Source organism: Elephantulus edwardii, unplaced genomic scaffold (genome assembly GCF_000299155.1).
Source record: "Elephantulus edwardii isolate Elephantulus edwardi_28Jun2011 unplaced genomic scaffold, EleEdw1.0 scaffold00085, whole genome shotgun sequence".
Taxonomy (NCBI): Eukaryota; Metazoa; Chordata; class Mammalia; order Macroscelidea; family Macroscelididae; genus Elephantulus; species Elephantulus edwardii.
The window spans coordinates 14,453,108-14,477,445 of NW_006399835.1; the positions used below are offsets into that span (position 1 = coordinate 14,453,108).

The 24,338-nt window shown below is 38.2% G+C and overlaps 1 protein-coding gene across 1 annotated transcript in view; it reads left to right on the plus strand.

The window, feature by feature from the left end:
* The first annotated feature begins 1,235 nt into the window (after nucleotides 1–1,235).
* The window catches only part of FILIP1L (filamin A interacting protein 1-like), a 105,980-nt gene continuing 82,877 nt past the window's right edge, over nucleotides 1,236–24,338 (plus strand). Inside the window, exons 1-3 of the mRNA XM_006890024.1 lie at nucleotides 1,236–1,487; nucleotides 2,222–2,395; nucleotides 8,524–8,702. Of these exons, the coding sequence (XP_006890086.1) occupies nucleotides 1,236–1,487; nucleotides 2,222–2,395; nucleotides 8,524–8,702 (605 nt within the window). The remainder of the gene's footprint in view (nucleotides 1,488–2,221; nucleotides 2,396–8,523; nucleotides 8,703–24,338) is intronic.

Genomic DNA, 24,338 nt, shown 5'->3' on the forward strand with positions numbered 1-24,338 from the left:
ATACTATTATTGTCACTATTTAATAGATAAAGAGAACTAAGGAACAGAGATATTGAGTAACTTACCTAAAGTGATATAAACCACTCGAACTTCACTGCCAACGTGTGCAGTTGGTAATAGACTCATGTGAAGAACTCAGAAAGTGAAGTTCTGAACGTGCCCTTCACTTTTGATTTTCCAACCCAAGTCACCATTTAATAGTTTGTCTTCTAAAAACATTCTTGGACATTTTCTATTCAACTCTGTTATCTGCATAGCAAATAAGCAAAGCTGTTGTTGTTGTTAGATGTTATGGAGTCAACTACTACCCAGAATGACACTAACAGCAGATCTATCGTGAGAGCTCCTCATCAGCTCTGATGTGCTCATGGTAGCTGGACGATATGAAGAGGAATAAGCATCAGAAATAGAGGAGGTCTCAAAGGCAGAACAGCTTTTTCTTGGTATATTACATCAATTTTGATAATTACATAATTAGATGTGGAGCTAAAGTGTCTCTCAACTTAATTTTTGTTTTATTGTTTACTTATGGCTAAATACTATAGGACTAGGTTGCAGTCTTCCTATTTCGTAGATGAGGTTCTTAAAGATATGACTCTTGGCTTTTTCAAAGATAAACCTGGAATTTTAGCAGATCATCAGGACTATAGCCAAAACGCAGACTTTCATTGCTTTAACATTAGACTTCGCTTTCACAAGAAAAGTCCCGCGGTGTTTCGCAGCAGTCATTTTGAAACTTCTATATTAGCACACACACCAAAGGCTAAAGCTAAAAGAGGAAAATCCAAATAAACAAAAAACTTCCAAAGGAAATGCTATGCTATGTATCAACAGAAAGAAAGAACAATGAACACACTTACCATTCTGTAATTATGTTAAGTCTCAATTTAAATAAGCACTTATGCTGTGGTTGGAGGTATGACCTAGCCCCTGCGTTGGAATGTTTGAAGGATACAGTTCAAACACAGAATGTTTACCCATGGACATAAGTGGCCTTAATCAAAGCAGAAACATTTTTTTCAAATGTTGATTTTAAAAACAGGAGTGTAAATAAGACTGTGATTTATACATCTGCTAATGCCTTTCTCTGCTGTAGACATCAGAAAGATCAAGTCTTTGGCTGAGGTAAATATAACAAGAACGCAGACTTGTTAAAAAAGCAATTGGTGCCTCTATTAAAACGCCACTTCCATTAAGAGTTACAAATTGTTTTTCCTCTTTCCAGGTCTTAAAGAATGCGTTCCAAAAGCAGTGACACAGAAGACTCACACCAAAAGCAATTTGAAAGACAAAGTAAAGAACACAGTTTCCAAGGTCCTGCCAACATGAAACAGAGGCAGCAAAGTAAAGGCCTAGTCAGTGAGCTGGATGCAATCCTTCCATGTTCCAAGTCGGAGAAGCCACACAGAGACAATTGCCCCCAAAGAGAAGACCTCTCGAGAGATGACCTATTATTCCTCCTCAGCATTCTGGAAGGGGAATTGCAGGTCAGCTAGGCTGGAGCTGTTCTCATCCTGCTTCAAAGGAAAAGCTGATTGTGAATCTGGCGTGCATGCTGCCACAGAACTAGATGTCTGTGGTCCGTACTTGTGTGTACATGAACGCCAAGCGAATGTACATATACACAGAGTTCTCTTCTGCCAACTCAAAAGGCAATTAATCACATTTAAAAGGGCTGTCGTTATGACATGGGAATGGAATGCATGTTGTGAAAGGTCACATCCTCTGCCCATGCTGCTCATGAGCTTCAGTGTACAGGCACGTGTATCAATAACAGTAATTCCAGATGACTTCTGGATTGGTTTAAATAACAATAGGTGCTTTTATACCTCATGTGAACCGGCTCCCCGTCTTGCTCTCTTATTATTAATCTACATAAAAACAGCTGCTAAAATGAAGAACCTTATATCCTAACCTTGAAAACACAAATATCAATCCATTGAGGGGATATCATGTTATCTGCTTGCCCCCCCCCCACACACACCCGACTCTAAATGCTATGCCTTCTACTGTTTAACACTAATTACTTTTAAAAAATGTGATAAAATGGAATTAGGTTTTGAAGAAGGATGAAAGGGCATGAGTTTTGATACCTTTTATAAGAATGCACTATGATCAAGCATGATTTGCTTCTATTTGAAAGAGTGAAAACGCGGATGTTACTTGCTGAGACTGCTGGTGGACAAAACAGGCTTTTTTCAAATATCTTCTGTTCCTACAGGCTCGAGATGAAGTCATAGGCATTTTAAAGGCTGAAAAAATGGACTTGGCTTTGCTAGAAGCTCAGTATGGGTTTGTTACTCCAAAAAAGGTGCTAGAAGCTCTCCAGCGAGATGCTTTTCAAGCAAAATCTGCCCCTTGGCAGGAGGACATCTATGAAAAACCAATGCATGAGGTACGTAGTCAAGGCTGTGTGATTCAGAGGGGAAGCTCAAATACTAGGCCTGGCAAGGGAGCACGAGCCCATTACTTCTTTTTCATTCTTTACCACTTTACATTTTAAAACTATCCAAAGTAGAAATCAGATAATGCTAGACCGCAAGAAATTTGATTAAACTTGATTAAATTCTACATGTTCTACAAAGAAAAGGAAAATCAAGCACAAGTTCCACCAGGTCAAATGCAAGAGAATTTCCTTTACTTCCCTTCCCCTTACTCTTTCTTCCCCTAAACAATGTCCCCAGTACACACACACACACACAAACAAACATACATATACACAGAGTCACTAAAATGACTCTGATTCATGCCAACTTCTTGTGTATCAGAGTAGAACTCTACGACCGAGGGTTTTTCAATGTCTGATTTTTCAGAAGTAGATTGCCAGGCACCAGGCTTTTCTTCTGAGGCACCTTTGGGTGCATTCAAATCTCTACCCTTTGGATCACCAGAATTAACTACTTGCAACAGTCCTACACATGCCAACACACACAAATGGGAGAAAACCCCTATACGTGCAAATGCAGTCAACTGTTAGGGAGATTTTGCAGTCTCTCCGACGATATAATAAAAAAATAGCTAAGTTCAAATACGGAGGTTAATGTCTTTGAAAATGCTGACGTATTAAAGTCATAGACGTTTTGAGCAAGAATGGAAATGGTCTGAAGAACCAGCCAAGAAATAGAGTTCTTAGAAACTCATTTAGATGACTGTGGACCTTATTTTCCTTAACTATTAACAGCAGCAAAGCCTTTGCCCCCACCAGATGTTCCAGCAATAGCAATGACAAAGGTGAGCGGTCTCCATGTGGCCACCTCTGCAGAGGAATGTGGGACCACTTGCTCTTTCACTTGCTGACATTTCTGTAACTTGCCGGCACCCTTATTTTATTCCTCTATTTTCCTCTGAGAGCTGAATGGAAAATTTCATAATTTCACTTTTATAAAAAAGGAAACATCTAGGAGTATGAGTTAAGGCTGGAGAGAGTGCAAGCGGTTTTGGATGATTTCCGCCCTCAACTCTGGCAGCCTACCTCTATATTGACCTCTTACGTCCTTGCTATTCTCGTCTTGGGTGCCTCCAGAGAGGAGACTACCATCTTGCCAAACTGTGAGGGATTTTGGTCATGTGGATGCTTCTCTGGAGAGTGATGCTGAGACCACCCAACGTCTGCTGACTTGTGTTTTAATTAAAATTGTAAACAAGGAGCTGAAGCTGTATTTGAGTTAATAGGGTTAAAACTTCATCCTTGCTCTAAGCATACTGACTGTGAAACTGTTTCAGGCACAAGTCTCCCAACTACTGTTGGAGTTAAATGCAAATTAATGACTAGGGACCACTCAGAGGTGTTCGGGAGGCACAGTGGGTAAAACATTCAGTTACCAGCCAAAAGACTTGCAGCTCAAACTGACCAGCAGCTCTGAGGGAGAAAGAGTGAACAGTCTGCTTCCATTAAGATTTATAGCTTTGGAAACCTTATAGACAGTCCCACTCAGACTATGACTCAGAACAGACACAAAGGCAGTGAGTCTGGATTTGTTTTTTTGTTGGTTTTTCTGAACAAACTCATGATAAAACTATGAGTTTGAGTGTGAAATAAATGAGAACAATTCCAACCTTACGCTGAAATCCATTACAAAATAATTATATGCAAAATCGGAAATAGCCTAACTCTAGTGATGACTGGAATATCAACTCTGCAAAGAGAACAAGATCTAGAAGGAGGTAAGTGCAGATCAAAGAAGTACATATACAAGTAGTTATGAACATAGAGGGATACAGGTTAGTGGAAAAGTGTGAAGAGTATTTAGGTTAATGGGCCATTTTGTGTGTCACATAAGTGATACAAACGAAAAAAGGTCTAGGTTTAAGACTCAGAGAAAATAATTAATACAATAGCTTCTTTGAGGGAAGTAAAAGAAAGTTGACCATGAAAGAAAAGACAAGAAAAGTCAAGCTAAATCTGGAAGGTCTAGTTAAAACTGGAAATCACTCAAAAATTATACCAAGATAGAGGGTCAAAGGAGCATTGTGAGGAGTGACCTGAAGCTAAGGAAATAATCCGAAAGAGGTTGAGGGAATAGAATCATCATTCAGAGTCAGGATCTAATGAAAAAGAAGGTCTTTTCGATCAGGGAATGGCAGTGAGAGTCATGAAAACTTAGCCCTCATTTCCAGAATCAGAGACAATGAGAACAAGCAGCCTCTGTGTCAGGATTCTTGTGTTATCAAGCACAGCCAGGTTTGAAGACTGAGGAAGAATGAAGAAGAGGACAAATAGTGATTTATAAATAGCATAGTTTGTTTGCTATGTTTGTTCTCTTAAAAAAGTCAACCAATTTCTCTCTTCTCAGGGTTAGCTTTGTCCAGATTTGTTCATGAAAAATCAAAGAAAAGAGGGACAACATACTACACAGACTTAATGGCAGGAACAAAGAGAAACATAGGAGTAAAGTGAAGATCAAATGCAAAATCAAGGTGGCTTCTGAGTCAGTGGATTTTGAAACAAAAAATTGCAACTCTTTTCTAAATAAATATTAACAGAGAGTAAAAAAAAAAAAAAAAAGGAAAATCTGTCTGCTTTCATCTTTTATGACCATAAACTCTGGTGACCCAGTGGCTAAAGATGAAAACCTGTCCGTTTTCACCTTCTGTGACCAAGAGCTCTGGTGGCCTAGCGGCAAGAAGCTGCACTGCAATCCCAAAGGCATGTGGTTTGAGCCTACCAGCTGCTCCATGGGAAAACGATGGGCAATCTCCTCCTGGGCAATAAATAGCCTCTGAAAACCCGCTGTGGGTTTTGTGGTCAGCTTCGGGTCAGTTCTGACTCTACAGTACACAACAACATGACCATGAAAGGATTGCCAGGAATCCAACCTAACAGAGCACGGTGTGCTTCCATCATTCTAAACAAGGAGTTGGGTAGGACATGGTATCAGGGAGGTTAAATTTGTAAATAAGAAGCTTTCATTGCCCAGAAAATACTAGGGAGCCATTTTTTCTTTTCCCTGATACCTCCTGATGACACAGCTTCCTAGTTTGTTAAATCTACGAAGGGAAACATTTCAAAGGGGAGTTATGATGATATTCCCCGTACTTAACAACATACGACATTATGCTGCTCCCACACTGTTTCATGTATGCTTATCTTATCTTCATAGTAAGTATGAGCACTTAGACTTCAGACTTCTCTTATATTCCCCATGGCAACTATCAAACTACTAGATATATAGCATAACAGGCACTTAATAAATACCTGTTGACTTGTAAAAAGTTGTAGATCTAGAAGAGATCAGAATTTATCAAGTCGAAGCATTTTATTTATATTTGAAGAACTTTGAGTACAAAATGATGGTGAGAAATGAAATGAGTTTAGGTGGAATCAGACCAAAGATCACAATAAATACAATAGACCTAAACACAGCTTAAAAAAACCCCAAAGCCCACTGGAAAGGAGCAGTGGATAAAATAAATCTATTTTGTTACTCTGAGGTGAATAAAATTGAACACTCATACTCTGACAATGACAAGAAACAAAGGAAATATTTTCTTCTTGTATTTTTTCTTTTGGTGTTTACTTACACTTATTAAGCACCTAGTAAGCCTGCAATTCAAATCCACCAGCTGCTCAGTGGGAGAAGGAGGGGCACTCTCTTCCCCTGTGATTTACTGCCTCTGAAAAACCCACTGGAAGGTCAGATATGGGTTGGCTCTGCACACAAGAAGAAGTACCTAATATACCTTTAATTAATTCTAAGGAGAAATTTGGAAAGAAATCTGGGGAACAGCCACCGGGTCAACTGACTAGGAGAAATAGATATTTCTTGCCATTCCAAAGAAAGGTGACCGACAGAGTGCAGAAATTACTGAACACTATCATTAATATCACAAGCAAGCAAGATTCTGCTGAAACGTAACCAAAAATAACTGGAGCAACATGTCAACAGAGAGAAGTGCCAGATGTGAAGGCTGGGTTTACAAAGGCCGTGCAGTAGGGATTTTTATCTAATGTTAGCTGGATCTTGGCAGAAAGCAGAGAGTACCAGAGGAATGTGTCCATCCGTGTTTCATTGACTATGTAATGGCTTTTGACTGTGTGGATCACAACAAACTGTGGCTGACTCTCAAAAGAATCAGAATCCTGGAACATTTGATTGTGTTTATGTGGAACCTATATTTGAACCAAGAGGCAGTCGTCAGAACAGAGCAAGGAGACACTACATGGTTCAAAATCCGGAAAGGTGTCCCCCAGGGATGTATTTCATCTCCATACCTTTTCAATCTGTACACAGAACAGATCATTCAAGATGCTGGGCTGTATGAGGAGGAATGTGGCATCAGCATTGGTGAAAGATTAATCAACAACCTGCATTATGCAGATCACACAACCCTGCTTGCTCAAAATGAGGAGGACCTGAAGCGCTTGCTGCAGACGGTCAAGGACTGTAGCCTTCAATATGGATTGAAGCTCAACATCAAAAAAACAAAGATTCTCACCACTGGGCCAATTGGCAGCATCATTATGGATGGTGAAGAGATTGAGATTGTTAATAGTTTAATTTGCTGGGCTCCACAGTCAATACTCTTGGTACCAGCAGCCAGGAAATCAAGAGATAGGGACCTCTCCAAAGTACTAAAGAGCAACAACTTCAGGCTGGAGACTAAGGTGCACCTGATATAGGCCATAGTCTTTCCAATTGTGTGCTATGCATCAGAGAGTTGGACAGTGACTAGGGATGATAGAATGAGAATTGATGTCTTTGAGCTGTGGTGCTAGCGAACAGTATTGAATATACCATGGACTGCTAGGAAAACAAACAGGTTTGTCCTGGAGAGGGTGAAACCAGGCTGTTCCTTGGAGGCAAGGATTCTGAGGCTTTGTCTGACATACAGTTGGGCATGTTGTAAAGAAGGACCAGTCCTTGGAGAGGGATGTCATGCTTGGGAGGATGTGCAAGAAAGGAAGACCTTCAATGAGATGGATCGATTCAATGACTGGGGTAATGGGAGTAGCTGTCTCAGAGACAGTGAGGCTGGCACAGGATAGAGCACTGTTTAGGGCTCTTGTACATGAGTTTCAAGCGACTCAATGGCACATAACAACAACAACAACAAGAAGGAGAAATTTGTTACAAACTAAAAGGAATGTTTTATTATATGTTAGGAAGATTTTCAATCTTTGATGATAAAGTAAAATAAATACTGTCAGTTACAATATATAGTATTTAACTAATAATATTTGCTTTTAAAATGATGTTCTTAATTGGATCTTTATTTCTTACTGGTCAATAACTAGAGCCACTTTTACTTGAATCAGCCTCCCACCCTCTTTTCTTTCATGATTTTACACTTGCTTGTTTTCACTCTGGAAACATCTATTGGGCACCAATGATAAGCAAGGTTCTATTAAATTCTAGAAGTTTAAAAAATCAAGACTCAGTTCTCGCACTTGAGGAGTTCTTAGTCTGGTGAGAGAGACAAACACATAAAGAAGGCACAAGGTGTTATTTTAGTAAAGTACAGAGACAAAAGCTCAGTGCTATGAAAGTCATAAAAGTCTTGGTGCTTACATTTTATCTCACTCATGCTACATACACAGGTAACTAATTAACAAGACTTGATTGTTTTTTCAATTGCAGGCTCTTAATATCTATAAGCAGATAAAAGCATTCAAAAGGTACAAATCGAGGAACTAAGGCAGCTGCTGAATTAAAACTGTGGAAAGATTCTCTCAATTTCCCTAACATGGTTTTTCTTGAGAAAGAAGAGCATCAGGGTAGGAATATATAAGAAAATACCCATGGCTGATACTGTTGTTGGGTGCCACGAAGTCAATTCCAGCTCATAGGCACGAGTTATTCTATATGAAAATACTTGATGATAAAAAAGACTATATTCGTGTTCAATGTGTCAAAATTACTGTATAAAAATATACAGTAACAAAAAACAATGATAAAAATTATTCAAGGAAGGCAAAGTTTATTCTTTAATGAAATGCTAAAAACTTGGTGACATATATAAAAGAGTGAATGATGCTGTATTATGCACAGTATGTACTTAACAGCAACACACTTTCTTTTACAGTTGGACAAAGTTGTGGAAAAACACAAGGAATCTCACAGAAGAGTCCTGGAGCAACTTTTAATGGTAGAAAAATCCCACAGGCAAACCCTGTTGGAGTTGGAGGAAGAAAGGAGAAAGCACAGCGAGTACATAAAGAAGAGTGATGAGTTCATAGGCTTACTAGAGCAAGAATGTGAAAGGTAAGGCTGCTGTGGATGAGACAATGACCCGTTCAGTAAACGCTTACCAGCTCCTGGCTTTGGGCTGGGCATGGTACCAGGTATCAGGGATAAAAGGATGAACATGACACAGCTTCTGTTATTACAGTCCAGGTGAGGAAAGTGATATGTTGAACAGCAATGTGAATACAATGCAAGAAATCAAAATAGAAATCTCAGGCACCTAACTGCAAGGGAGCCCTTCTACCAAAAGTGCACAGAGAAGATGACAGGGTCTAGCTCTCAAGCAGGAGAGTGGATTTTGGGAAAAGGAAAGAAAGGAAGAAAAGCGAAGTGACAGTCAATGCAGGTATAGAAACAAGGGGAAAGGTAAGAAAATAATTTGGGTACTGAGAAAGCTCAAGGATTTCCACATGGTTACAATACAAACTGTTATAGGATGAAGAGAAGAAAAGGTTAGCCATGAGCAGTTGAACTTTATATTGCAAGGCAAATGAAAAATTTCAAGAAAGAGAATAAGATGATCAAGCACACTTTCTTTTAAAAAAATGCTAAGACAGCATGGAAGAAAGTCTGGAGGAGCTTTAGAATGTGACTAGAAAGACTATGTAGGAGACAAATATCCAACTAAGGTGAGGCTGTGTGTTCCTCGACTATAGGTCAGAAAGAACTATCTGTGATGTATTTGTTATTGATGTTGTTAGCTACCATTGAGTTGGTCCCTGCCTCAGGGCTGTCACATGCACAGTGAGATCAAACCATAGTGTTTGTGAACCACGGGGTTCTTATAAGCAGAGTTTTCAAAAACATAGGTCATCAGACCTTTTATCTTAAATCTATCTTACCAGAAAAATAAATTTGTGGCTGAGATACAGAGGAGAAAGATAAGGAAAACAAAGTTATTGAGAAGTGCTCTCCACCAAGAAACAGAATCAAGGAATGGGCAAAGAGGCTTTTGTAGTTAAGAGTGCAGAAGTAAATACAGTTAAGGTGGGATTGGGAGCGCGGGGGCAAAGATGAGCCCTGTTTTAGATCTTAGACACTGAATATGAACTATTTGCTGTGCCTTTTACAAAGCAGAGTGTGGGAGAATGATATGCATAAAAGCAACCCACAAATGCAAACGTAGGCCTGGGCAAGGATGAGCTGATGGTGTGGGCCGGAACACCTCTGCAGCTGAAGAGACGGGTGTGACGAAGCTAGGAGAAAAGAAGGCTAGTAAGAAAGGTGGAGGGCTGGCAAAACCAGACGAGAGAGGAAGCCAAGGAACCAAATAAGACAGACTCTCAAGTAAGAGTAAGCAGTCAAATGGCAGCAAATAATCCAACACACACACAAAAATAAAAACTGTTCCAGCTTTTATCAATTGAAAAACAATGGAAACTTTCATAAGCCATTTAAATAACAGAGCAAGTGCAAAAAACTGCAAAGCTTTAAAGAATAATTAAGAAATGAAGACTCAGAGTTTAAAATGTCAATTATTCTTTTTAAAACTTTTTTTTTCTTCAGCTACAAAAAAAAAGGAAAGATTGGCTGGTAACCATTTTATAATTGAGTAAGTCATTCTGTTACACTTTGACGCTCCATTCAGAGAATGAGTATTCTTATCAAATTGCAAGAACAATTAATTCTTTACATTAATGTTGTAAGATAGAAAATAACCAACCATGTTATGTAAAATTTTTCCTAGGCATTCATTTCATGTTTTATTTTCGTGTGCACTTCTCTTATAAATTACTGAGCTAAAGCTGCTAGCTTCTGAAATTAACAGAAAAAAAAGTGAGTCCTTTCTAATAAAAATAGTCTTGCTTTATTATACTAATTCTAATTCATATTTCAAGTTGAAAACTGAAATTGCACCAATATCTAGGTTGACAGCAAGCTTTTTTCTTAATCAGAACACTTGATAGTAGACATTTGTCTGAGTTCCACAGAATCTGTGTCCTGACAGTCAGCCTATTTTTTTCATATTAATTAAGAAGTTTTAGACTACATGGAGGAGAGCCTTGCTAACCTACCTCTTGGGAGCTCTGAAATATCTACACGGACAGACTTGAGAAATGTAACTGTCTAGCACCAATGATAGAAGTCAGTTCTTATAAACAAAGATTTGTTATTCTATGTGACAGTGTTATATTAAATATCATTTCAAATCCCTGTGGTTTGTCACTTGAGGCTTCATCTGGCCTCCACACTTCTTTGACACAACTTATGGGACACAGTCTTTTCCATTTAACTCGTATTATTATGAATGTTTACTGACCGCAGTCAAGAGTGTTGTCACAGGCAACAAAGAGGTATGAACTGTCTTTGATGGGGCCTTACCACACTAAGGGAGCAAGCAAGATGATACAGATTTAGGGTGGGAGTGTGAAGGACTGTTTGGAGACAGTTCTAATAGTCCTTGTGTCTATATTATCTTTTGAAGAAAGTTGGGGAGGGCCAATATTTTGAGGATGAGTTATGCCTTCTTGGTCCCATGTTCCATTTGTCATTCCCTGATCGCTAGTCCTGTAGATGATGGGATTCATGACCTCTCACAGCCTCATGACCCAGTAGCCCATTACATGACTGAGGAGAAGCCAGATGCCTCATATCTAACCCCAGATTTAAGACTTACCGACCTCTACAATTTTGTAAGCTATTTCCTTGAAATACATTTTGTCTTTCTCCTTCTCCCCCCCTTTCTCCCTCTCTCTCTCCCCCCACACACACTCATTCACTCTCTCTCTCTCCATTGCTTTTTCTCCAATACTGAACTCAGTCTAAGACAATTATGTTTTGCTGTTACTGAGGATATGAGAATATTTACTAAGGAATAATTTCTGGATGGAACTCTTTGGGTGTGAGAAAGTTAAACCTATTCTGTACTCACATAATACCTACATAATTCTCCCTCTGCTTTGCCTGAACACCCCTCAATGTTCATATGTCTGTTGGCAGCATTTGCTCTTATTACTCATCTGCTTTCATAGGGAGAAAAAGGGTCTCACTTAGATTTCTCCCTGCTTTGAGGTGTGTTCATTACATTATTAACAGGCACAACCCTTAAGCATAGGAAGTGCAGGAAATCTTAATGATTTCAGGTAACCACACAAAGGGGTAGGTGTTCACACACACAAGAGAATGTACCAATCACATGTCTGTTCTCAGTCTACACACGTAAATATATCTCATAACTGACTACTTCATATTTTAGAGAACTTTCTGGCGAACACTCTGGTGATATAGTCCGTAGTGAGTTGCTCTCCTCATCCAAATGTGATACATCTCCAGCAATTCAAATCCAGCACCAGTGGCTCCAGAGGAGAAAAAAGGGCAACCTGCTACCTGATTTACAACCTCCTACAGTTCCAACTACAAGGAAAGGAGAGCTCCCACAAGCAAACAGCCACTCCTCACAGCAACAAGGCTCATTTGTCCTAAGGAGTCAAAGAATAATGTTTACTTCTTCAAACAAAGCAGTGTAAGCCACTCTCAAATCAATGACCTTGTATACAGGGAAATAAAGATAGGACCTCCCTAAGAGGTTGAGTGCAAATAACTATATAAAGGACTAATTGATCTAATCTCTAAAAAACACTATTAAAGTTTAACATTTGTGTTTCAAGTACAGAACAATATCGACTTTGAAGGAAAATAAATATATGATTGAGGTAGTTAATGAGACTTAGGAGGATGTAATAATGAATTTCAAATTAAGACTCAATTCCTATGTTTTCGTTGGAGAATTTGTTTTATATGGAAAACCTTAAAGGAGTCTGATGTCACACTTTGAGTCTAAGCCAAAATGTTTGCCAAGTGATGTCGCTATCGTAATCAGTAAGCAATCGGCTTCTCTACTGAGGGAGGGTGGCGGAGGCAAGGAAACCCCATCCCCAAGCACGTTAATAAACAGTTTCCTTTGCGGCAATCTGTACAGCTTGGTCTATCCACAGGCAATATGATTATGTCCACATTTCACGACAACTGTTCATTGATCAGTTCCAAAGTGTGGCTGTGTGTGTCACCCATGACCTGGAATATGTATTTGGCTGAATTACAAGTGGAGTCTCTATGTGAAAGGTTTTACACAAAAGCAAAAAGCAGTTGTTTTTGGCCTTCCTGCATGGTGGTACAGGAAAGCCAAAACAAAAATCACTTTTAGTCAGTACAGTCTTGAAGAATTTTTCCTTAAGAGATAAACCAGTTTTGTCTGTACTTTCAGAAAAACTTGAGTAATTTTTATTCAATGGGAGAAAAGGCTGTGAAGCAAGCTGTTTTGTGGATATTTTTTTAAAAATCACACATTCTTTTTAGACTACGGGAACCAATCATGCATATTAATCATATATATTACTACATGTCTGTCCTTGAAAGAAGCACCAAGGTGGGAAACACGTTGTTATGGCAACTCTATACCACTGCTGCTTCCACCATGAAGTTGGTTTTTGTTTTGTTTAAGCCTTACATTATCTAAGCCAAGTAGGTTAGCCATGATGTTTCGATTTTATGGGGCAAGAACTTGAATGATGATAGCTTCTCAAAAGACATATAGAGAGGAAAAAGTCATGGGTAGCATTAATTTTGTGTTGCTGTCCTATGTCTGATTAGCCAGAACAGTGGTATGGGGGCTTGGGGACCCATGAAAGAAAGGTATTAGGGATCCTGCTTCAAGAGCTGTTGCCTTGACCACACCTTGAGCAAGTCTTTTGCTGTTCAGATGTTCAAAGCAAAGCCCCGTTACCTCTCCCTTTGACACTTCATAAAGCAAGATCCCCATCAACAATTGTTCCCTAGGATGAGAGGCCAGTTTTTTTTAGATTGTATCAGGAAAGGCAACAGAAACGTGATTTCATATACTTCTCTTCTTTTATGCAGAGCCATATGTGACACTGTGTTGTCACATATATAGACAATTTTAAAACCTTCTTTCAAAAACACGAAATCTTCTCTCTAGAGGATTTTGATACAGCCATGACATATAAATGAATGAGTTTTAGTGTAGCTAATCTAATAAATAACATAAGCCAGTTCTATGCCAGGTACTAACTGAACAAGACAGATGTGGTCCCTACCTACATAAAGGCCCAACTACTTCGTTCTGTTCAAGGGCACATCTGCAAACTTGAGGTAATTGTTGTTATGTGCCGTTGAGTCACTTGCGACTCATACCACCCCAATGTACAATAGCTGTGAAACATGCTCTATCTGGTGCCAACCTTACCGTCTCTGACACACCTACCCTCATTACCCCAGTTGCCAAGTCAATCCATCTCATTGAGGGTATTTCTTTCTTGCACTGTCGGTCCACACTCTCAAGCATGATATCCCTCCTCAAGGACTGGTTCCTTTTTGCAGCATGCCCACAGTATGTCAGAAGAAGCCTCAGAATCCTTGCCTCCAAGGAGCTGCCTGGTTTCATCCTCTCCAGGACAAATCTGTTTGTTCTCTCAGCAGTCGATGGTGTATTCAATACTCTTCTCCAGCAACATAGCTCAAACTCATCAGTTCTCTTTCAATCATCTCTACTCATTGTCTAGCTCTCTGATGCATAGCAAGCAATTGTGAAGATCATGGCCTGGATCAGGTGCACCTTAGTCTCCAGACTGACATCATTGCTCTTCAGTACTTTGGAGAGGCCTCTGACATCAGACTTTCCCAATGCAATTCATTTTTTTTTTGTTTAATTTCCTGGCTGCTGCTACCAAGAGTGTAGATTATGGAGACAAGCAAACTAAAGCTGTTAACAATCTCCATCTCCTCACCATCTATCATGATGCTGCCAATTGGCCCAGGGTAAGAATCTTCGTTTTTCTGATGCTAAGCATCAATCCATATTGAAGATTCTTGACCTTCTGCAAAAAGTGCTTCAGGTCCTCCTCAGTTTCAGCAAGCAGGGTTGTGTCATCTGCATAACACAGGTTGTTGATGAGTCTTCCTCCAATCCTGATGCCACACTCCTCCTCATAGAGCTCAGCTTCCCAGATGATCTGTTATGCATATGGATTGAAAAGGTACTGAGCTAGGACACATCGCTGGCATACACTCTTCCCGATTTTGGTTTTCCTTGTTTGTTAGTTTGTGTCTCCTTGCTTATTCTGACTACTGCCTCCTGGTCCAAGTATAATTTTCACGTAAGCACAATCAAATGTTCTGGGATTCCCATTCTTCTCTGAGTGAGCCACAGTTTGTTGTGATCTACACAGTCAAAAGCCTTTGCATAGTCAACGAAACACAGACAGGACATTTCTCCAGTACTCTCTCCTGTCAGCTAAGAGTCGTCTAATGTTAGCTATAATAACCCTAGTACCACAACCCTTTCTAATAGTGTAGTAAAAAATAGCATCATTCTGGAAAAATAACGTAAGAGCATAGACTGATTATGAAGATAGAGTATTCAAGTCAATCAGTAAGTATCTTAAAGTAGAGTATTTTACTAAAGAGTTCAATGATCTACAACGATTGCCCAGGATTTTCAAGGTCGCTCGCCTGAGATTTCAGTTTTTAAGATTTTACAAACCAGAACATGATGGTTACAATGCTTTGAAAATTAAATAAACTAAGTCTACATTAAAAAAATAAAATTTGGAAAGCCAGCAGTTTTAAATTTCATGCACACTAAATTATTGTTGTAGCATACATTGTACTTCAATGTAATCATTTCCTTTCAATTTTCTGGCAAGGAATTCCATATATTACATATCCTTAAGACTATGCCCTGCAAGTAGTGCAATGCATGCCAGATCTACATTTGACCTTTGTCACTTGTATCCAGTTCTTTGTAGGAACAAAATAGACACACCACAAACATGTATTTTGCTATTGTAATTCTAAACAGTCAATGTATATAATCAGGCTAATAGTCATAAAGCCTAAACCTAACACAGGATATGGACAGGGATGTGGCGATAAATTACCTCACACAATTGCCAAACAAACAAGGAAAACCAAAGCATTTAGGAATGAATACTATAACTTAACTTTCAACAGATGTCATAAATCCATATCCTTAGAAGTGCAAAATTCAGTGGTTTCCATACACTGCCATTTAATGATAGAGGTCAAAATTCAGAAATAGTAATAATGCTAGTTAATGGCTTTTCTTTCTGGGAAATTGGAGCTAAATTTCAAAGATCATTTTGGGTATATATTTGAATGTAAACTGACTAGTGAATTTCTTGCTCACAAAACAAAATGATAGCTATTCTCAAAGGCAGCCTTAAAGGAAACACAAGCAGCACAATGAAGGATGAATCAGAACTCAGAGCCAGGAGCCTCTGGCCTAGACCAGCAGCTTAGATACATGACTCTGAGTACATTTTACTTTTCCAGTCTTTAGTTCCCTCTTGTATAAAACAAGGGGATGGGGAAGAACTCTATGACTTCTACATCTCTTTCAGATCCACAAAGCTTTGATTATGCAACTGTTAAAATAAGTTTTCATTCAAGCTTCTGATTCTAATCCAAGCAATCATAAGAAAACAAAAACCAACCAAAAACCCCCTCATTCCTGCTGAGTCAAAATGAACTCCGAGCAAGTGTTCAGAGGTTGAAAATTATGGAAGAGAAGACTGTTTGAGAAGACATCAGTGAGAATGACAACGCAGCTACCACTAACTGAAAATCCAAATCTGGATTTTTACTCTTAAATGACCTCTACACTTAAATAAGCTGTACTACTCTTCAACCAATTCTTTTTTGATACATTGACTTTGTGTGTTCCTTCCACCTTCTTTGGATGCTTCCTGGATCATCCAAGATTGTGTCCAGAGCAGCTCTCAGGCTCTTTAGGCTTGAATTTGCTTTCCAATTCTTTCCATTTGAGAAATGCAGAGCTAGTTCTTCCCTTTTGATTCTCCAACTTTGGCTCTTTGCATTCCATTACAATACTTTGCCTTCTTGAGCTACTCTTTGAAATCTTCTGTTTATTTCTTTTACTTCTGCCTTTTTTCCATTGTTTTGGCTTCCTGACACTCTGTGAAATTTTCACAGACAGTCTTGTCATCCATTTTGGTCTTCCTCTTTTATCTTTGTAATGAATGAGAAAGTTCAAACTGCATTAAAGGTACCGGAGAAAAAGAGTAAGGCCTCAGGAATCAATGTGATACTAATTGCTAGGTTTTAACTAATATATGCAGTCCTGGATATGCTTACCAGCTTATGTAAGCACAAGTGCAGTATAAGTGATAACAAAAATCTCCCACAAAATATTCTATGAATGATTCACAGAAGACTCAGCTGTTCATTCTATGGCACGAATAATATTGTTGCTTTGGTGGCCTAGTGGCAAGCAGCCACTATCATCCTGAAGGCATGTGGTTTGAGGCCATCAGGTGCTCTGTGAAGATGAAGAAACAATCTCCTCCTGTGGTACTAACTGACTCTGGAACCACCGGTGGGTCAGCTGTGGGTCAGTTCTGACTCTACAGTACACTTACTTCCTATGGAATGTCCAGTAAAAAAAAATGATCCAATAAGAAACACAACTCTAGGACAACAACAGGCATAAAAGTATTAGTTAAACAGATTATCTGTTTAGAGGTACTAGCTTAAAAGACTAATACAACAGGAAGTTAGAAACTGAATGTGGAAGGGCCACATTAAACTTTTGCTTCATGTGGACTATAAATTATAAAAATGAAGAAGAGTCATTAAACCCTATCAAAACGGGCATTTTTAGCTTATAAATGGAAATTAAGGTGGAACATTAGTTTTAATCTGTTTCTTGAATTTGTAATTTTCAGGTAAAACTTCCCTCGCTAGTGCAATAATCCATCAGATGAAAAGATAAAGCCAAAGTAGCTTTTTTTCAGCGTGGTGATGAATGTGACTAACAAAAATGATAAATCAATAAGGAATGAAAAATCAATGCACAAAAATGTTTTTCTAAAAGCATAAACTTTTAATATCAGAACAACATGGGAATAACCCATATTCCTACCATTTTTAATTGTTTGACCTTGAGTGAATTATTCAAGCTCTTTAAGAATAATTTTCATTATTTGCTTTAAAAAGAAAAATATGGATTGAATAGATTCTTATAATTATGAAATTCTATAACACATAGAAGATGCGAAGAAAAGTAACTGACACACAGAACCATTTAGTGAACTTTGGAATCCTTCAAATTTGCCTTTTTCAAAGTACTTCATTTATATTCTTTGTGCCATACCACTGAGCACTTTCTAACTGCTCAGAAAGCATATAATTAACTCCTAGGAGCCAGGTCTTAGGCTGGGTGCTAAGGATGAAACAATGAATAGGAGCAAATATTCTGTCCAAGGAGCGTATTTCCGAGGATGAGGAAAAAAGAAAATGAGTAAGCAGCATGCCACATCATAAGTGCCACGACAACAGAGGAACTGAGGAAACACAAATGAGGGACCAGTCTCTCAGCCCAGTTGGACCTTATTTCCTTCATTAGAGGAGAGTTACTCAATCATCCCCTGAAAATTTAACACCGTTTTAACACTGAGTCAGGTACATAATAGTGCCCAATGAACTTTTAAAAGTTTCACTTTTTAAGTCATTCAGACTTAACTTGTCTTTTCTTAATCTCATCCTACTTAGTTATAAAGAAAGGTTAATATAAGGATATTATAAACAGCACAGTCTGTCTTTTAATGTTTTGGGCAGAATATTAAATGATCCAAGAAGCAGTAAAAGAAGCTGGAAAAAGTATACAGAGTCATTGTACGAAAAGGAATTAGTGGACACAGAAGAATTTCATGAAACAACATATAAACAAGAGCTTGTGGTGATTAAGGAAAAAGTTCAAGCTGCTCTGAAAGAAATGACAAAAAACAAGGCCCCAGGAATTGATGGCATACACATTGACATATTTCAACAAAAAGATGCTGTCCTGGATGTGCTCACCAAGTTGTGCCAAGAAATTTGGAGGACAACCAAACCACCTGGCCTACAGACTGGAAGAGATCTATATTTGTTCTCATTTCAAAGAAAGGTGCTCTGACAGAGTGTGGAAATTATCTAACAGTATCATTGATATCACATGCAAGCAAGATTCTGCTGAAGATTATCCAAAAAATGACTGGAACAGCACTTCAGCAGAGAACTGCCAGAAGTGCAGGCTGGATTTAGAAGAGGCCATGGCACTATGGATATTATAACTAATGTCATATGGAACTTGGCTGAAAGCAGAGAGTACCAGAGAAATGTCTGTGTTTCATTGACTATGCAAAGGCATTTGACTATGTGGATTACAACAAACTGTGGTTGACTCTGAGGAGAATGGGAATCCCAGAACACTTGATTGTGCTTATGCGAAACCTATACTTGGACCAAGAGGCAGTTGTCAGAACAGAGCAAGGAAACACTGCATGGTTCAAAATTGGGAAGGGTATGTGTCAAGGATGTGCACTATATCCATATCTTTTCAATCTATATGCAGAACAGATTATATTTGGGAGGCTGGGCTCTATGAGGAGAAGTGTGGCATCTAGATTGGAGGTAGAGTCATCAACAATTTGTGTTATGCAGATGACACAACCCTGCTTGCTGAAACTGAGGAGGACTTGAAGTGCTTGCTGCAGAAGGTCAAGGACTGCAGCCTTCAATATGGATTGAAGCTCAGTATCAAGAAAACAACAATTCTCACCATCAGGCTGATTGGCAGTATCATGATGAATGATCAAGAGGTTAAGAATGTTGACAGCTACAATTTGCTTGGCTCTACAGTCAAAACTCTTGATACCAACAGCCAGGAAATTAAAAGACAAATTGCATTGGGAAAGTCTGCTGTCAGAGATCTCGCCAAAATACTGAAGAGCAATGATGTCAATCTAGAGACTAAGGTGCACCTGAAACAGGCAAAGATCTTTGCAATCATTTGCTATGCATCAGAGAGATGGACAATGACTAGAGATGATAGAAGGAGAGTTGATGCCTTTGAGCTTTGGTGCTGGAGAAGAGTACTGAATATATCATTGACTGCTAGGAGAACAAACAAGTTCCTCCTGAAGAAGGTGAAATCAGGCTGCTCCTTGGAGGCAAGGATTCTAAAGCTCTGAGTGACATACATTGGACATGTTGCAAGGAGGGACCAGTCCTTGGAGAAGTACGTCATTATTGGGCCCGTGGAGGGGGATAGCGCAAGAGAGGAAGACCCTCGATGAGATGGATTGATTCAGTCACTGAGGTAATAGGGATTGGCGTGTCAGAGACAACAAGATTGGCAAGGGATAGAGCAGAGTTTAGTGCTATTGTACATAGGGTTGCAATGAGTCGCAGGCGACTCGACGGCACATAACAACAGTCTGCCTTACAGGAAAAATCAAGGCCCGCCTGATAGGATAAATTCCAAATCATCAAAACTCTCAACTGCTCCTCTACTCTGCCACTGTCACTTGTTTTACCTAAGTTTGTTTTTTTTTTAAATCAGATATTCCCACAATAAGGTAATGAAACTTAGTCATTCTTCATGTTTGATCTGCAGGATAATACACATGAAAGAAATACTAAAAATACCTGTGGAATGAAGAAATGGAGGAAAAGCCGTTATATTTTAATCTATTAATTTAAACTAATAACTTATAAATTAACTGCATTCCATTCACATAGCCCTGTCAGAAAGGTCAGGAGAAGCAGAATAAGCTTAAGAGCTTTGACATAAATCAGAGAAGGCAGGCCAAGACAGACTACATCTTCTGTCAAAGCACTGGAGAAAAGAATTAGCCTAAAAAAAGGAATTTTAAAATTTAAAAAATATCCAAAATGTTAATTACAGTATAACCAACAGTGAACAAACAAAATACTTCTCTATATACTTTTCCTCTATATACTTCTCTAATACTTTTTAACTTTGCCTACGACTAATCTTGAACCATTTTATTTGTGAGTACAAAAAAAAAATTAAATAAATAATTGACATTGAGTAGATTCCAATTCCTGGCAAAACCCCACGCCTGTCAGAGCAGAAATGAACTTTCTAGGGTTCTCAAAGGCTCATTTTCCAGAAGCAGATAACCAAGGGCCAACATTTTAGTTAGTAGCTAAGTGAATGTCATAAATAAGGGATTGCTACATGATGTGATGTTAAAAATTTAAAAAAAAAAAGAATCTATACTGTAGTGTAAAAAATAACCTTCTAAAATGGTCACTGGAATTAAAAAAAAATTGTGTCATGTGACTGTGGTTAAATAAGCCAGAATTTCTCATTGTCTCAGGCTTTGATTTTATATGTGGGTTACATTCAAGGAAAGAGAAATGTAACATACAATTAAATCAAATCCACACTTAAAAATCATATCACACTGTGTAAGCAAACCAATAAAAAAACCCCAAACCCTGAAGAAATGAAATATCATATATAATCATAACATAATCTTGAAAGAATACATGTACTTGTCAATATAATTTCATTATATTTTAATTTCAGTGTATTTTTATTATTGTCTTCAACCCCAATTTGTCAGTTTAGCTTTACTGATCTTCCACCTCACTGCTTACTTCTCTTTCTCTCATATATTCCTTCACCAAAACTCAGTGTTCAAATTCCAAGATAGTGGGTCATCTTTTTCACATGATTTGTTCACAATACTTATAGAATCTGCCCATATATGGTCTTAACAAGTGTGATTTGTTTAACACTGTGGAATCCAAGGCTCATTTAGATGAATTCCCTCTCAAATACTTCAGTTGGTTTGGAGTATGTTAGAATTCTATAATAATTTCTCCTATGTAAGTTAATTTCTACATGCTTACTCTCCTCTTCTCTGTATTTATCACACAGACACACTTCTCATGGTATTTTCTAACTCATTTCCACAAAATTCCCAACTGCAGCCTGAGTGAAATATCTAATACAGAGGTAGTACACGTCTTTAGAAATGCTTCAAATTATGTTTCAAAAGAAATGTGTAGCGGGGATCTTTGAGATTGAATATGTGCTTTCTGTATGCTTTCTTAAAAATAAGCAATCCCCAAATCACAGTTTTCTCACAGTATATTTGCATGTTTTGTTCTGAGTAAATAGGACATTTATGGAATTAGTAATCCAGCAGCATTGACATGCATAGAAATAATAAAAAACATGGGAGGGGGAGAAAATCACATGTGGTTGTTAGAATATTATTTACTAGACATTACCTTGCAAGATATTAGATATTCTAAAAATAAATCTTTATCAGTATTATCATTTGTAGAGACAAAATATAAATGGTAATTAAAAAAAAAATTCCCTCTGGAGTGCATCTGCCAAATTCTTTATAACAAATTACTTTCTACTCCAAACAGATTTATTGATTTATGACAATTTCAGCTAATACTCTATTCAAGAAGATTCTGGTTGCCCTACAATCATACTTTCAAACATGACAGTGTTAAGCCTTTGGGCAGAATTCAGGTTAGGCTGAGTGACCACTGCGTGCATTTGTGGAGAGACAGATGGAGAACTCTGTAACTTTCTCAATTAGAAAAGTTCAGTGACTTATTTTCATCAATCCTTTGAGAGCCAATATTTGTATCAAAATAACAAAGGAAGAGACACAGAACAAGAAAAACAAGAGGGGGAAAAGCTCTCCTTAATTTCACCTGTGTTAAATTGTAAGTGATGTATGCCTCATCAATAACAAAGCAGCAAATCAGATAAAACTTGTCCTCAAATGCCTCTGAACAAAGGCAAGAAGTGAATTCTCTTTAAGACTGAAGAGTGTGCTCTTGAAATATGTCTTCCTGTCTCCTGTAAAGAAGCTATGTTTTCAGACCATTTTTATTTTGTGTATCTGGAAGTTGGGGTGGAAGTGGGAATCACTTAGTCCCTACTTTCAGTTCTACAAAGAAAATGAAAGAATCTGAGAATATTAGTGGTTTTCATAACAAACTTCTCCTACATTAAAGTGAGCCATCATACTGCCAAACTACAAAAGAAACCAAAAGACACTGGTTAATTTCTTCACACTTCATATATACCACACAAGATAAGGGCGAAGAAGTAGAAGAGGAAGACATACAAACCTATACAGGTAATTCAGATCATTTACATTCCAAAATGTTTCAAAACAAGGTTCCAATTCCTCATATAGGGACAACATAAATGTTCTAAAACTGATTATGGAAATTGATGTACGACACTGTGAATATAATAAAAGCCACTGAATTATACATTGTTGTTAGTTATAATGTACCACTGAGTAAAACTGACCCACAGCTGACCCTCTAGCAGGTTTAAAAAGGCAGTAAAATCATAGGAGTAAAAAGCGCATAGGAGGAGAATGCCCATCTTTCTCCAACAGAGCTGCTGATGGATTTGAACCAAGTTCCTTTGAGTTGGCAGCACAACTCCTTACCACTAAGTCACCAGAGCTCAATAAACTAGTTAGATGCTATAAATCAGAGTAGTAGTAGTAAGAATAATAATAATAATAATAAATAAATAAATAAATAAAAATCATGGTCAAATCCTTTATCCTTTTTGGGGGAACATATTGGCACAAGAAAACAATATATGTATTGTGAAATCTTCAATTAGATAAAATAGGTTTTAAAATAAATATGAAAGCAGAAAGCAATGTAGAAGGATGCAACAATTTGTAAAACAGTAGATTTTAACAGTTGTTATGAAATTCTCTTATTAGGAAGAACTTTTCCTTGTTAAGACAAAGCTTTTAAAATATGAGATCTAGGTTTAGTCTTGTTAGACTGTCAGGATACAAGTGTCTCATAAAGAAAACATCTCATTTGAAAGTGCATGTATGCATAAATTCAGGAGAAAAGAAATCCTATGGAGCAATTTTACTTTGTATACATGAGATGGTCATGACTTGGAATCTACTAGACAACAAACAACAGTAGTGTTAGTAGTTGAAATAAGCATCATAGTAGAAAGAATACAGTAGCGAACATTTATTGATTACTGACCATGTATCAGATTGTTACTAATGTTAACTCCTTTTCATTCTCACTGTAAGTCAATGGTGTCATTCTTATCACTCCTAGTTTACTGACAGAGGTGCTCGGGTGGTCTACTGGTAAAGAGTTGCACAGCCACCACAAAGGCAGGCAGTTTGAGCTGCTTCTTGCCAAAAAGATGGGCAGTCTCCTTGTGTGTGATTTAGAGCCTCTGAAAATCAGCTGGAGGGTCAGCTATCAGTCTGATTTGACTCAAAAAACAATGAAGGGCTGGTTTTGTTTGTTTACTGGTGACAAAAACTACCCCAAAATTCATACCCACTGCTGCCAGGTTGATTGTAACTCATAGTGACCCTTTGACACTGAGTCGAACTACCCCCCATAGGTTTTCCAAGGTTGTGAATCTTTACAGAAGTAGACTGCCACATCATTCTTCCTCAGAGAGGATGGTGGATGCTCACCACCTCTGTGCCATGAGGATTCCTTTGACAAAACCCAAGCACAGAGAAACAAGTTATTCCCTAGGGTCAGAATGCTGGTTAAGTGGTGAGTATGGGTTTTGAAGTCAACCAGCACAGTTTAGAATACTTTTAACCATGTCTCAACAGTGTTTTCAAGGATGTGACATGCCAAAAGCAGATCACCAGGTCTGTCTTCATAGGCATCTCTTGGTGGATTTGAACCACCAACCTTTTGCTGGTTGTTGCATGCTTAACCATTTGTGCCACCCAGATGCCTACATACTATTGCTATTTTTCATTTCTGAATGAGTTCTGATTAGATGATTCATTCTGAAGTGACATCCTT